Source organism: Cucurbita pepo, chromosome 6 (assembly GCF_057944985.1).
Source record: "Cucurbita pepo subsp. pepo isolate OVF chromosome 6, ASM5794498v1, whole genome shotgun sequence".
NCBI lineage: Eukaryota > Viridiplantae > Streptophyta > Magnoliopsida > Cucurbitales > Cucurbitaceae > Cucurbita > Cucurbita pepo.
In genome coordinates, this window is record NC_141803.1 from 3,921,762 (window position 1) to 3,938,028 (window position 16,267).

General features: G+C 35.2%; 2 protein-coding genes across 13 annotated transcripts; both read right to left on the reverse strand.

The window, feature by feature from the left end:
- Positions 1–55: 55 nt before the first annotated feature.
- LOC111797679 (uncharacterized) lies at positions 56–9,138 on the reverse strand. 12 transcript variants are annotated; one of them, XR_015421392.1, is made up of 10 exons: positions 8,748–9,138; positions 8,374–8,481; positions 5,065–5,120; positions 4,128–4,202; positions 3,718–3,811; positions 3,315–3,409; positions 3,107–3,233; positions 1,094–1,534; positions 468–586; positions 263–344 (listed from the first exon to the last, which is right to left on the reverse strand). XR_015421392.1 is itself a non-coding variant. In XM_023680762.2 (9 exons), exons 2-9 carry the CDS (start codon positions 8,383–8,385, stop codon positions 194–196), a joined length of 729 nt encoding a protein of 242 aa, XP_023536530.1. In that variant the 5' UTR covers positions 8,386–8,481; positions 8,748–9,138; the 3' UTR covers positions 56–193. The 12 variants fall into 12 exon arrangements, 10 of the variants coding, with proteins under 10 accessions (XP_023536530.1, XP_023536539.1, XP_086980785.1 ...); XR_015421391.1 differs by lacking the exon at positions 263–344 and adding an exon at positions 963–976; XM_023680762.2 differs by lacking the exon at positions 1,094–1,534 and having other exon boundaries at positions 56–344.
- A 2,400-nt stretch (positions 9,139–11,538) lies between these two features.
- On the reverse strand, positions 11,539–14,287 carry LOC111796455 (WAT1-related protein At4g08300). Its single transcript, XM_023679063.2, has 7 exons — positions 14,006–14,287; positions 13,842–13,904; positions 13,632–13,748; positions 12,658–12,901; positions 12,354–12,512; positions 12,110–12,261; positions 11,539–12,018 (listed from the first exon to the last, which is right to left on the reverse strand). The coding sequence occupies exons 1-7, from the start codon at positions 14,215–14,217 to the stop codon at positions 11,829–11,831; spliced, it is 1,137 nt and encodes a 378-aa protein (XP_023534831.2). The 5' UTR covers positions 14,218–14,287; the 3' UTR covers positions 11,539–11,828.
- Between the last annotated feature and the right edge of the window lie 1,980 nt (positions 14,288–16,267).

Below are 16,267 nucleotides of genomic sequence, written 5' to 3' on the forward strand. Positions count from 1 at the left end.
ACTATTCCCAGATTTCTGATGCTTAACTTGCTCCATTGCTTGGCAACCATCACAGTTTTCAAGTTCATCTGAATGGATGAATTATTAAATTTTGTTAGACTGAAAGATCTGAAGTTCGGATCATTCCAACTTTGATGGAGTGTTCTAAGGTCATCTGCATTTAGTTACAGGGTTAAGATAAGATTAGAGACAACTAAGCAAGAAGCCAGAAGTTCTTCTGCCACCTGGTGTTGATAAGGTAACCACCCATGCCATTGCTCTGTTTTCTAACTCCAATTGTAAAGCAATCGGCATGGCTGATGCACTGTTCCACAAGCTGCTCTGAGCTGCTGGTCCCACAGAAGCTGCAAGGAAATGACCATGTCGACCAGGTTAGTATTCATGATCATTCAAACTTTTTACTGCTTTTGTTTTTTTTTTGGATGAAAAAGGGGCCAAGATAAGATAATGAAAGGGTTGGTACCCACCATCCAAACAGAGAAGGCTTTTTCTGGGGCACCACCAAAACAGATGCCTCAAGCTTCTTCACTTGGCTCAAAATTGTCTCTAGTTTCGGGCCTTGTATCACCAGTGCTTCAACTTCCACCTGAAATTTTGCACCAGAAATAAGAAAAAGTCACCCACAGAACCCAACACCGCACTGATGTAATACTTAAAAAGATGGTTCCACCTCGATTTCCCCTTTCATTTGTCATTTACAAATGGCCCTCGAATCATCCGGATGATGGGGGAGCACTAGGAAAGGGCTAGCTACTAGTAGTCACTATGCTTTCTTTTTCCCTTCATTTTATTTATTAACACATGCATTAGAGGGACACCAATGGGTTAAATTAGAGATAACCCAATATGACCCATTTCCCACATAATAGTTCATCCATAACCTTCCCACTTCATATATTCAGTCTAAAGATGAAAATGCAAATTAAAGGCTAACAAATGGATGAAAAACAGAAGTTATATACCTCAGGTCTAGAAGCTTTGCAGAGGTAGCCAAGAGAGTTAGCAAGAAATGACGAGGAAGAAGAATGAGAAGGCGTTTCAGAGAGGAGCTTGTTTGAGTGAGAAACAACGTGAAGAAGAGTGAGGAAATCACCATTATTGGCCACATGGGTTAGAGCCCACATCATAGCATGCTTGGACTGCGATGTATGATCTACCACCACCATCACCCTCTTCTTATTACCGTACTTCTCAAACCCTTCCATTGTCGTCGCTCAGTTTAAAGCTTCTTTTGCTGCCAACCAGCCAACTTTTCTTGTAGGGTAAAACTCAAACCCCACCTCTTTCAAGCCTCTCTTTCACCTTTGGTTGCCTTAAAAATTGAACCCCTTTTCACTAGGAAGATGGTAGTTGGTTGGTTATATAGAATCTTTAGTTTTTTACTTGTAGGAGAGAGAGAGAGAGAAAAGGAGAGTTGGAATGGAATGGGGTTGAGATGGGACAGAGTGATAAATACAAAGCCATGATTTAGAACTTTTTTTTTTTGAGTCACGGGAGTCACTGAAGCTGATGGTGGGTGGCTTTTACAGATTACCTGAAACATCGATGCAAATAAGAAGGGTACCGTACCCCGCAAACTGGCTATTTTGATGATGACAGGGAAGACTCTCTCTACTGTTACCATCTTGCATCTTTTGCTAATCGTTTCAAAAATCTTATCATTACCAAGAAAGCTTTATTAGGGGTGGGAAGGGAAAGGTCTTTCAAAGAGATGAACTAATAGGGTAAAAAATGGCCAATTCTCATTGAAAGAAATGGTTGGGGAGTTCCGTCAGGACACGACTAGGCCTCTTTGAAAAGCCTAATTTTATTGGAACTTTTTCTTAATGCAACCGACAGGCATTAATGCAAAGGGCGGATTTTTTGTTCATCAAAATTTTCAGTCCAGATTCAAGACGAGCTTGACATGCATGGCAGATATGAAATGCATTGATTAAACTACAAATTTCTTTCATTTTCCACCTTCCCGCACCCCTAACTTATTTATGAAAGAAAGTAAGAGGTCCTATTAACTTCTAGAATCAATGAAATAACATCGATTTTGACTTAGTTAGCTACAACAAGAAGCCATACAAAGTACACTGCATCCCCATTCTAGAGTTCAATTTAGGCCAATTTTGCTGATAACTAATTCAAACAAAATTGAATTACAAACTTTAGTCTTGTAACTTATTTTCGTTGACAAAAGAAAAATTGAATGTCGAAAATTGAAATGAAAGTTTAATCTATTAAACAGTTTTGAAAGTTAAAAAGAGATTAACTAAATACATAGAAACCAAATTTAAGAGGAAAAAAAAAACATTTATTTGTAAGTTCATTCTGCCACTCATTTCACAATGGCAACCCACATGCCAACCAAATCGTGAGTAATGGTCTACTAAGAAGTATTTTTCAAGAGTAACTCATTTCACAATGGCAACCCACATGCCAACCAAATCGTGAGTAATGGTCTACTAAGAAGTATTTTTCAAGAGTAACAGTTGGTGCATGTTTGACTGGACCCATTTTTGTGGGTTAAGTCACAATCGTATTAGAAAAAAGTAATTTGTGACTCATATTGTGTACAAGAGTGGTGGTGGCATGCAAGTGTCGTGTCAGTAATGTGTGACCAAAGAAGACAATGCATCATCTAACACACCAAGAAGAAGATAATGCATCATCTAACACACCAAGAAAAGTGAGCAAATTCGTCAAACTCAAATGCAAGCAAGAATAGAGCAACATTCATGTCAAGAGTTTAGAGATGACTTCAATGAAGGTCGAAATGAATCTCCAAGCCATAACCTTGAAAGTCAAAGTTTTGTCATGAGTTTTGCTCTAGAGTGAACAAAAAAAAAAGGCAAAAACAAATTCAGCATAAAGTGTTCATCGTTGTCCGACTTAAAAGAAGGGGTTTATGTTGTCTGCTTTAAAGGCTTTCCTCTTACTTCCGTGGGTGGGAAAGTCTAGACTAGGATCGATGAAGTTCACATTAATATAGATGTAACCTCACTAGAGTCAAACCAACACCAAACAAACATTCCAATTGTGGCCATTTTGAAGTGCATGGTGTCAAATCAAAATATTAACATCAAAGTTTGTTGTGAGTTTTGAAAGCATGACTGACCTCTAAATCTTTTACCCTGGCACCAGAACTGAAGAAACACAATGCTTTTCCGTATATCTTTGTGGCAACAATGAATAATACCTTAAAGTAAGAATGGTTGGTTGCTGACTCCTTCAGCAACACAAATCTGAAAGGTAACCGATAACGAATCAACTGAATGGAAATTAAGCTATATGTCATTAGTAGTAGATGAGCCAGAAGCACGCACCTTATATTAAAATGGCTGAGTAGCTCCGTTGATGGTGATCGTATAAAAAAGACCTGTAGCCTATCCAAAAGTATTAAGGAGAACAGGATTGCTACCTGTAGTTCAACGATAAAACAAGAGTGAATAAATCATTGTAAACTGTAAACAAAATGAAATCGATTCCACAAGTAAGCACTCTCACTATTGCTGGTCAAAATTATGGGTTCCTGTGTCAGCAATCTCTTGAATTGCAGAAACAAAACCAGGATCCTCAAGAAAAATGATATCCACGTCCTCTAAAAGAATTAAAAGGCTTAGCTTCAACTTGGTTGCTGGGGCTTACAGATGCGATGAATTCAAATTCTCCAACACCTTTAATGTAATCTTTAGAATCATCGTCTGATGAAGGGATAAGTTCAATCACCTTAGTCGCTAAACATTTGGATGGTGTACTCTCTTGAAGAGAACAACATTTCCCAATAAAATTGTTCCTCGACCCCTGGAAATGTTTTACTGACCTATAATATAATCATCTTTTCAGTCATTATTAAAGAGATTTATGGCCAGCGAAAAGGAGAATTTGATAAAGAGCTAATTTCACAGTTGGTTGAGTTGGTTGAACAACATCATAATGTCCCAATTTGATGCTCTTTTTGAAGGAGAAATCAGCAATACAGATTCACCAGACAACGAAATTTAAATTTTTTTTTTTTTCTTTCTAATACCATTCTCTTCAAGGAGTAACCAAACACATGCAGAACGAGCAAGGCCATAAAGTTCAAGAAAGAAATTATAACATGGAGAAATCCAAGCCAAAATTGAAATAGAACGGACCATTTTAGCTGATGAGATTGTAAAGCCTCTCCAATCATATGCTCGAGAACAGCTCCCGATTGAATGACAGATGCACTGAACTGAAGAAGAATATATTAGACACAGTCAAGTTTTTTTTTTTTTTTGTATGAAACAATATTTATACTTTATATTTATATTCATAATCCATCAATCAAAAATGGAGTCACTACACAGGCTGCGGGTAGAGGAGACCAGCACTAAGGAATCCATTGCAAAAAAGGCCATCCATCGAGGTTGAACAAAAGAGCACTGTGGTTATTAACAATCGAAGTCCCTTGATTTCTTTGTATCCATAAAAGCAACAACAACAAAAGTTTTTTAAAAAAAGAGTAGTCCAGACTCCAAGCAAACAGTGCAAAGTTAGCAAATTTTGAGTAGATAAATTGGCATATAGAATAAAAACACACAGCAAATTCATACTCAATTAGTTTTTCCTTCATAACAAATATTCCTCAAGTAAACATTCAATTCATAGGACAAATGAAACAATAAAAAAAATAAAAACAAAAACTATTTGATATTCGACAATAGATGCCATTCTAATATGATAATTTGCAAGAATTAAAGACGAATTCCACTAAAAATATGGCACAGCTGCACCTCAAAACAAATTTTCAGTTGCCTTCATAGCCATCTAACACCATACAAGTAGCAAATATTCAGAAGAGATTTGGAGGTGGAATAAAATGGCAAAGAAACATATAACGGCCAAAAGAATGATTTATTTACTTGTATTTACAATGATGAACAAAAACAACCCAACAGAGTTTCACAAAACCAGCTTCAACATAATTTTAAGATATCATCAAGACTAAAAAGAAGAAACTGCATAGACGAGACACATTGTTTCAATGAAAAGTACAAAATCTAAACAACGTAAACATAGATCAGGTGATAATAGTGAGTTTCTGCATACCCCGTGATGAGGAGAATATTCTTCAGGCTTATCATCTCTTTAGACACCAAAGATACCTATAGAAAACTACCACTGAAATGTTGAAACATTTAGAAATGCAAGAAGCCATTCATAAGAATGAATGATGCCTTAATCGAACAAAAATAATATAATCCAAGACATTACAGAACTATGAAGGTTTAAAACTACTAATTCCTCATGTAAATTATGAATCGACCACAATTCAAGTTTGCTTGTCAACGGAAGTAATAAACTGACAGCAGCAACTAAATGAGCAGTAAAGGAACCAAGTGATATATTAAAAATCCCATATCCTTAAATGGAGGAACATTATAATCGTGAAACGAATAAGTGAAATGAGCACACATTTGCAGGAGGTATCATACACTGAAGCCATAAGTCTTCGCAGCATTTTCAAATTATGGTCAACAGCTCTGCATAGCATGCTTCTTCCACCTCTCATATCAATTAATTCTCTCGGTAGTTAAAAAGAAACGTTCACAATAAAATTAAGCAGGAAAATGGCAGGAAAAGATGGGGGAATATACTAAAATTCAACCCACAACACAGAACAACGTGTAAAATTTTAAACGACGTTATAGAGCTTTAAACTTTCTTTTAAGAAAGTTTATTGTTGTGTAAAATAGAAATACGTAACTGTTAGAGTTCAATATCATAATTAAGGCAGGCAGCGTTTGAGAGGAAGGGGGTAAATGTAAATAAAAGTCATGGTTCTCTAGGAAGAAGAAGAGAGATCAAAGAACTTAATCATTCATAATTAGTAATAACCTGTCCTGAAGAAATCTACTTTGATGCTCAAGAATTGGCCTTTCTGCAGAATCACTAAACCCAAGTGTTTTATTCAGGTTATCATCCTGATAATAAATCACGAGAAGTAGATGATAAGCTCAAAAATAGACATCGGCAGGTTACAACTTGTGAAGTTTAAGTTGAAACAGTTCAACTTTCAAAAGTAGAGAAAGAAAGAAAGTAACACTTGAATGCAGGATGAAATATACCATTTCTGCACTTTTTGGGAGGTGATGGAGCACTATTTCCTTGTCAGCATCCACGTTAGCACATTGCTAATGTTGGCCCCAACTCTTCTGTGGGAAACACTCATACTTTTTATTAAGACCAAGTGATTATAAGACACTCTTTAGAGGATACTACTACAATTCTCTTTTCTTAGATGAAAAACTTGGTGGAGTGGAAGGGTATTTATATATGGTCTAGATTTATTTCTGAAGTATCTAGATATCTAAATCTTTTTAGAACATTTGAAACTTCTAGATAATAGACTCGTAAAATTATTGAGCTTGACATTATTAGGCTAGTGATAATCTTTTAACATCCTCCCTCAACACTAACACTCATTCATTGTACCATATTGGTCATCCGTCTTCTATAATAGTTGCGTTGACGTACTTAGGATTTGACTTTTGGACTTTATTGGTCATTTGTCTTCTCTAATAGTTGCATTGACATACTTACGATTTTCCTTTTGGATTCTTTAGGATCGCCTAAGTTGTTGAGGTGTCATTTCCTTTTCACCGAGTTTGCTTGGTTGAGCATTTCTTGCTAACCAACATCAGTGTCACTTGGATATTCAAGCGCATCAACACTTGACCAAATGTGTGCAGTTTGCTTCAGTCTTCTACTGTAGAATTTCTTCAATGTTGTTCGAGAATGGTAAGACTTTCTTCTTCAATGCTTCATCAAAAGCTACATCTCTGGAAGTGTAGCATCTTCCACTTGTTGGATCAAACACTTCCTTTTCTTTGGTTGTCATATCCAACAAATATATACTTGACTGCTTTCTTGTCAAACTTGTTGGGTAGATGACTAGGCACAAATACGTAGCAAATTCAACCAAATACTCGAAAGTAGCTAAATGTTTGTGAGATTGATAATACCTGTTCTCTAGAAGTTGTAACCTTGTATCATTCTTCTTTTTTCAAAAAAAAAAAAAAAAAAGTGTCACAAACGTGTCCCATGCTTCTTTCGGCATCTTGTTATCCCGAATGTGCTCCAACATTTCTTCTTTGGTTGTGGTCTTCAAGGCATGCATTGTTTTGTTTGCTTTGATTTTCCAATTGCATAAGGTGCCATTAGCATCCTCCTCTGGGGGCGTAATTTCGCTTCCGCCAACAACTTTCCAAAGGTCTTGTCCTTGTAGATAGAACATCATACATGTTGTCCACGTGTTATAGTTGTTGTTGTTGAGTTTCTTGATTCTTCCGATGACTTGGAGATCACTCATCGTGTTAGTCGTGCCTCAGCAATACCAAACAAGCTTTTTCGACACATAACTCGCAGACCACGTATGACACGAAGAAACTCACTCACTAATAATCTCAAGAGATTGTGTCAGATGTGGAAAATTAAGCAGAGCTGCAACTACAGAGCAAACTAAGAATTTCAAAAGATCAGACAACCTATACCAACCTTGCTCTGATATAACAATCCATAGAACACAACTCTTTGTGGAAACACTCACACTTTTTATTAAGATCAATCAAGAAGATATTACAAAACACTATCTACGACACTACTACACTTTTCTTTTCTTGGATGAAAATCTTAGGGGTGAAAACTTGGTGGAGGTGGAGGGTATTTATAGTAGATGCTAGATAATGTAGACCACACATTTGTGATCTTCTATCATATCTTTTGCATATTTGTGATCTTCTATCTTATTTTTTAAAATCTTCTAAATTTATTCCTGAAATATCTAGATATCTAAATATCTATTTCTAAAATGTCTAGATAGCTAAATCTTTCTAGAACATTCTAAAAACTTCTCAATGGACTCGTACAATTATTGAGTTTGACCCTACTGGGCTAGTGATGAGTGCTTACTCAGTGGGATCATGATCCATGGGCTCCTCATTTGCACCCGGAGAAGAATCGGAGGGTGGCAACACATATGGAAGGTCGTCTAAACTTAAAGAGTTAACAAGCCTTCGAATACTGAAGAACAAGCTTTTTGTAATGTATGGTCATTATTTACAATATTTTCTGTCAGTGAATGTCCAATTTTTCCAGTGTGGAGATAGTTCATCATCCTGCTTGGTATTATCAATATTGTCACCCTCGATTAAAGAAAAGAAAAGGCAAGGATAAATGCAACAATCACTTCGTATACAAACTCCAAATTCAAGGGTGGAAATTTCAAAACCGAGATATAAACTAAAATCTCAACGAGTAGCACATCATGAAAACACAAACAGCAACTGATAGAACACAAGTTCATAATTGACATGCGGAACTTAAATATGTGAGAGCAACAAAAGGCTATAAACTGACCTCTCTAATCATTTTTACCTACAGACGCATGTCGGGAATTGTCGGTGTTGCCTCTTCAGAATGAACAATTGTCTTAGGCGTCAAGTTTATGGCTCGCTTTTCCTTCGCCTGCTGTTTGTAAAACATAGTTATTTCATCTTGGAGATGACTATAGTTTGATGTAAAGGTGCAAACCTAGTCCAATTTGAAATCACCGAAAAAAAAAACATATCATATATCATATTTCAGGACCTAATTCCAGCATTTTCCCTATTCGCAACTCAAACATCGAGTAGTTTTGTCTAATTGAACTACTCATGCTACAACGATTCTCGGACCTATCGACAATCATGAAGAAATTAGAGTAGTAATTTATCCAATTAAATCCACTTCACCTTCTTCGAACTTCTCGACTGAGGCGTCGTCTTCCCCTTCGACTTACTTTTCTTCTTGTTCCGACTCCCGCATAACTCCACATCCTCACCGTAATTGTTCCTTCTCGGGATCGACTCCATTCTCCTCCTGTTCTTGACGGCGAACACTTCTGAGCGACCGTTTAACGATCTCAGTGGCGCCAACTTCCGCCGCATTCCCCGATTGCTCAGCCGGTCAGTCCATGAATTTACGCCTAGTTGTCAGTGATCTGATTACTGAAATGTGGGTGCTAGGGTCGAGAATCTCTTAGAGTGAGATTAAGCATTGTTCCTAACGAAACGCGATCCGGAGTACAGCAGGAACCTCGGAAGGGAAAAGGGGAGTTAAATTTGGAGGGAATCGGCTTGTTTGTTCCGGCTCTAACGATGATTGTTTTATATGTATTTATATACTTATGACACGTGTCGAGTTTTTATTGGATTGTAAAACAATTTGGACCGAGATCGGACCCCTCACAATTCAACATATTTTTTTTATTATTACTAATTACAAAATATATTTACCCACTTTATATATTACATTAATTTAATATTCTAAATATTCCTCAAATATAACCCAACACAAATATTAGTTACAAACATTAAATATTATTTATGATTAAATAATCTTAAAAGTTGGATTGAATTGAACCCTATTTTTAGATCGGTTGATTTGACCCGACAAAAAAAAAATTTACCCAATCGTACCTTTATAGTTTGAGTTTGATAGTCTAGATGGGTCGAGTTTTCAAGTCACATGAACACTTCTGTAATATTATATTCTCTTAAGCTTATTGGATTATGGGAATGATCCCTGTTCAAGTTGGAATTTCTTATCACTTATTTATCTATACTAGCACGAGCTTAGATTTAAATAATTAACTAATTTACTTATTTTCTTTTGAAATCAACGAAAAATAATCATCTTTTAACGTCTTAAATATCAACAATAAAAAAAATGTGACGAACTTAGCATTTTCAACGGCAACCATCAATGAAATTTAACACTAAGACGCGTGAATGAGTTGTCTCGATAGGGCATTCATTTTAAATATTGAATAGGAAACTTTAACCAATCACAAGCTGACACGTCACTAGTTTAAGTACATGAAAACATCGTATAAGCCAACGACAAATTCGTGCAATAAATATGACAAAAAAAGAAACTAAATAATGTCGGTCCCACACGACATAGTAATTGGGTTGGAAGAATTTGCCTCGAAGCCCAAGACCAAATATATAGGCCCAACTTAAACAAGGCCCAAGCCCAAATGGTTTCCAAAGTTCACAAAGTCGGTCCCACACAATACCCATAAATAAATAAAAAATTAAAAAAAAAAAATAATAATAATTTTATCTACGATTCACTCGGAAAAAAAAAACCTAGCTAGTACTGACCAGGCACCGTTCGCCACTTTGTTATCAACTATTCACATCCCTTCGAAAGGCGAGATAAGCTACCTTTATCTAGGAGTCTCTTTTCCTTCTAACTAGCTCCGCGAAAACAACGTTCAACCTAGCGTTCCTTATGAGCCATAATCAAACGCAGATTTTGAGTACGAGTGGACATTGCTATGGTAGAACCTAGTGAACCGAACCTTCTAGGAACCTTGATTCTCTTATGATTTAAGCTATTTTCTTTTTCTTACCAAAGCGATTGATATCAAAGTCTCAGTCTAGTTAATCAACTAATACACTCGTGGAATTTTCGTGGTATAGTACTTTAGACTCCGTCCCTCTCTCTTAAAGTTACAACATCCCACTGTTCCTCGCATCGGCTATGCTAGTTACCTTTGCGATCAAGGCACAGCATTCTATAGACTCTTTCACCACGTCCATAAATGGTATGCCAACATGTTTTTTCCTTAACCAACCATAGTCTAATGACAAACAATAACCGCATTTGCCGTTAAAAGTCAATCTTCTTCCTACATAGGTAACGCGCTATTTATATTACCACGACCTTCTGAATAAAAAATAAAAACCGAAAATCCTTTAAAATTTGAGGGTACAATTGAAATTTACTCGAAACGAGTCTTTTTTCGGGTCGTCTGCAAGTTTCTTTAATCCCTATCTAGACGTGAAAGTTCTTTTAATAAAGCCACGGTGAATGTTCTTTCATTTCCACGTTCAATCTCCTTTATTTTAGAATCTCATCATGCCCACCTTTGAAATTGTTATAGGATTCATTCCCTTTTCCTTTTTTCTTTTGTTTTTTTTTCAAACGACGATTACGAGTATTTTCCCGAATAACTATAATGATAAGACAACCGATAATAACAGTATACTCACGTGAAGCTGATTATATTCCAGCTGGATCTAAAAATTTTGATTTATAACAAAACGACAAAAATACGTAAAGAAAAGATAGAGCAGTGAGCCCCCGTAAACTTTTTGCTTGATCTCCACATGCATGATTGACCCAACAACGATAGTCTCCAGAAATTGAATGAAAAGACAGAGATCAGTGAGCCCAAACAAGCTTTTTGCTTACCATATATGATAAACCAGGTGTCGGTCTTTCCATAGGTTAAATGGAAAGATAGAGAGTGGTGAACTGGTCCCTACGAGCTTTTTACTTCTCCCACATGATAAAACCTACCGACAACGTCACTATAAGCTAAACAAAAATAGATAAAGAGTAGTAAGCTCCTACAAACTTTTTGCTCGACTTAGTCACAGTGTCTCGTGGATTGAAAATACAGACGACCAATTTTATTAAATTAATGACGTAATTTCTTTATTTAAAATCATGAGAAAACGCAACAAAATATATGTAGAATTACACGATCTTTATAAACATCATCGTAATAAACTCGAAGCCCCATAGTTTCTACATATTACAAAGAGAGAACACCGAGCCAAAACTCGAACATTTATATATATATTTAAATTATAAACCCACCAAAAAAAAAAAAAGTAAAAAGACGAAAAACACCCCAACATTTATATATATTAAGATGCCGATGAGAAAATTAAAATTTAACGAAAAACCAAAAAGTTGACAAAATAAAAATGGGCCGCCTCTTTCATTTCTTCATGATTCGACAGCTCTCACAATGATCACGCCGGTGGAGTCTTGGAGGAGCAGCGCTCGGCGGCGGCGGCGGCGGTGGTGGTTTCCGGCTCGGCGGTGATCGGTAATTCGGTGGCGGCGCCGCCTTTTTGGTTCGTCGGTTTGTTTATATGGTCCTTGGCTTTGCCCCATACCACTAAGTATAGTCCCATCACTATGAAAATGGCTCCGATTATGCTGTAAATTTAAATATTTAAAAAATTAATTATGAATTTAATTTTAAAAAACTAAATTATTATTAATTATGGGAAGGTAAGAAAAAAGTTACCTTCCGAGGTGAATTTGCTCGGCCAAAACAATGGAGCCAAGGATGGCGGTAATAATCATACAGAGAGGGGTAAAAGAGGTAACAAAAACAGGGCCACGTTCACGAATTACCACGCCTTGTATGTAATATGCAAGTCCAGAGCATATCACACCCTAAAAAATATATATATATTTGTTTAATTAATTATTTAAATAAATCTAAATAAAAGGAGATTTATTTATTTATTTATTTATTTTTGGCTTACGGTATAAACGGCGGCAAGAAGCCGAGAGTCCCAGCCGATGACCCAGACGCTCATGTCGCGCTCCATAATAAGGGTAACAATGGAGCCCTCCACCGTGCCGGCGATGCATATCAAGGCGGTCAACGACAACTCTGCCGGGTATTTCTTTAGTGTGAACGACTAAAAACAAGATCGCTAGAGTTAGAAATTATTATATTTGATCTTTTATTATAGATAAATATCTTGTATTGATTTATTGCTATTTTTATTTATTGTTTTTTTTCGTATCTTTTGTGATTATAAATAGAGGACTTTGGAGAATTACTTGTAAGATGAAGAAACCGGACCAACCGACGATGCTGCCGAGGAGCATGAGAGTGCCGAGGACCCAGTGCTGGTCGGAGGATTCGCTGCCGCTGTTTTGGTGGGCGGCGTGGCGTCCTTGGCCGTGGAAGATGTCGACGATGGGTCCTTTGTACAGAGTCATCACCATTGCTCCGCCGATCGTCACCAATGTTCCGACCACCTTCGCAATGCTACGAACCTTCTTGAAGTTCACTCTTTCTAGCCTGATTCACAAAATTCATTAAATTATTTTTAATATATTTTAAAATTTGAAAAAAAAAATAGTTTAAATGAAATTTAAGAAAATAGTTATTCAACAAATATTTTCAAAATATTGTTCTCTTTGATTTTTTTCATTTGAGATTTTCTCTTTAAATTTTTTAAAACGGGTCGATTGGAGAGGAATGCCCAAGTCCACCGACAACAGATATTGTCTTATTTGATCTTTTCATTTTGGGGTTCCTCTCAACGTTTTTAAAATAGGTCAGTTGGAGAGAGATGTCTAACCCCACCGACAGTCGATATCGTCCTCTTTAATCTTTCCCTTTTGGGCTTACTATCAAGGTTTTTAAAACGGATCGAGTGAAGAGAGGTTTCCACACCCTTACAAAGAACGTTTCGTTTTCCTCTCAAACCAACATGGGATCTCACAATCCACCTCCTTTGAAGCTCAACGTTCTCATTGGCACTCGTTCCCTTCTCGAACAGATCTCACACTAACTAATCGCTAGTTCAAGGGAAACAAATAATATAATAAATAAATAGGTGAAAATTTTAGTTACTTATGTAGGGTTAAGGTAATTCCATTTTAACCTACTAAAATATTAACAGTAATGGATCAGTAAATAATTAAACACAACCGACAATAAATATATATTATTAAGGAAAAATGGGATGCGGAAAATAGAGAAGAAAATTAAAAATTAAGGAAAATGAACAGTAAAAAAAAAACACCTGAAAATGAGAGCCATAATGAAGGTAACAGCAGGAAGAATATTGATGGTGACAGAGGTGAATGTTGCTGAGGTAAGTTTCAGTCCCACATAGTACAAATTTTGATCCAACACAGGCCTGTTCTCACAAAAAAAAAAACATAATTTAAAAAAAAAAACCTTAATTCCTCCGAATAAAAGACACACATAAATCCATGCATGTGATAATTACTCGAGAAAGCCGAGCGCCAATATCCGAGCGAGGATCGGGAATGTCATTTTCGGCCTTATTTTCCTAAAGAAAAAAGAAAAAAACCCGAGTTAGAGCGTAACCATAACCATAACCATAACCATAACCATGTACCCCAGATTCAAAATCCACAACAGTTTTCAAACCTTTCGAGGACGAAAGCGAACGGAGCAATGACAATGGTAGCAACGACGTGTCGATACACCGCAAGAACGTAATGGTTCATACCCTTTTTAAAACAAAGCATGGTAACGATGTACATCCCGGCGTAGCCGAATTGCAAGGAGATCATAGCTAAGTAGGGTTTGATTTTATGAATGAGACCACAAAACATAGCAAGGCCAGTGTCAGCACCCATGGCTGTCTGTGTCTCTGTGTCTGTGTCTCTCTCTAGATTGAAGGGTATGAGGGTGGTGAAGAAAGGGTGAAAGGTTAAGGGCTTCTTATAGCTCATAAAAAGGCAAACCACTAACGTAAGCATTTGCCTTTTTTTTTTTCTTTTTTTTTTTAATAATTATTTTAATTTGTATTATCCACTTGGAAAAACATTATGCAAATTGCAAAGCTAACACTGTGGCAATATCAAATCCATTAATTTCTGTTTTTTTTTTTTTTTTTTTTTTTGAGTGGGAATGTAAAAAGCTGAGCTAATATTTGGATTTATATGAAGAAAAAAAATAATAATTATTTTATTTTGTGAAGTGGAAAATTGATTCATGTAATAAAGGATATCAACTGGGTTGGGTTAGTGCTCTCTAGCAAATGACCCATTAATTGGTTTGTGTGGAATTTTTATTTATTTATTTATTTATTTATTTTAATTTTTGGGTATTTAATTGTTCATGTGTTTGAAGAGTGGACAGCACTATTGTTATAAAGATTCAATACAAATATGCAATGAAGGTATATAATTCGATAATTTATACAAATTATTCCGATTCGGTTGAATAAATCGAATATTTGTGTCCTTTTTATTCTTAAACGTGTTTTGTTTAGTTAATGAATCTCGAATATATTTGATAACGAACGAGAAGTGATGTTTGGAATGTAATGCTATTCTTTAGAAGGTAGATAGTGATGACCGATCGTGTTTCGTTAATTATATACTGTAATCGTTTTGTATGGTTTAGACGTAATGGTTTAAACGTCATGCTAACTCGTTGTGTATAATCAGTGTAAAGAATAGGGGTGTATACGGGTTGGGTTGAGAAATTTTTTTGGACCAACCCAAAATTTTAGATCGTTGGTTTGATGACCCGAGCAACAGAATAGAGTTAAGAACCCAACCCAGATTGTCGGTTTTTTTAGTTATTTAACAAATCTTATTTACCTAACATACATGTTCAGTTAATAACTAAAATCTCATAAATCTCAAATATCAAACATTCACCAGTCACAACACATCACTAACATTAGTTACAAATGTCAAATATTTTTAATTTTCATAATAATCTTAAAAGTAGGATACGCTTCAGTTAATTTGTAACATAATTTCAGGTTGGACACGTTAACCTGACTAAAAAGTGTCAATCTACAAACCGACACAAATTTTTTTTAAAAAAATTAACTTAACCCAATTTTTTATGGTTTGATTTAAGTAGTTGGGTTGTTCGAGTTCTCAGGTCATTTGAACATCCTAGTACAGAGAGCTATCCTCGTTTTTATTCCGTATTATATTCTTTATATACCATATTTAAATTAATTTTTAATATAAATAAGATTTAAAATTTTAATATGTTTGAATATTTTAATGTATTCTTATAATATTTTATTAAATTTAAAATTCCCAAGTGCAAAAGATAATATTGACCAGCAACAAATTAAATAATATTAAATTTTTTGTAGCATCCGAATCACCAATCATTAACGGAAATAAATATTAATTATGGAAGAATTAATTAATGGACTTAAAATCAAATAATTAAAAAAAAAAACACTTGAAATAATTAGATAATTAGTGGCCGACTTTTGTTGGTGAAATCCTCGTCATACAAAATTCACTCTCGAATATAAACAGAATTATTGCCCGAGGGCAATTCCGTCCAAAAAAAAGCCATTCCAATTATAGTTAAATATATATATATATGTTAGAATATTTATGGTTACTTTATTAAGAGATTAAATTTTTAATTAGTTTATATTTGACTAATTTCAATGATTAATATATTTTATTAAATAAAAACAAATCAGGTTAAAGAGTAGTTAGAGATTATTTATTTATTAAAAATATATAATTAATGACTTTTTTTTTTTAATTAAAAAATTTGGTTGAAACCCATTAACTAAATAAATAAGATATTTATTACCAATAATTTTTTTTTAATCTTTATTTTATTTAAAAATAAATAAAAAAAGGAATTCGTCTTGATTTTGAACACGGCTTTTCACGAAAATTGAGACAACTGATC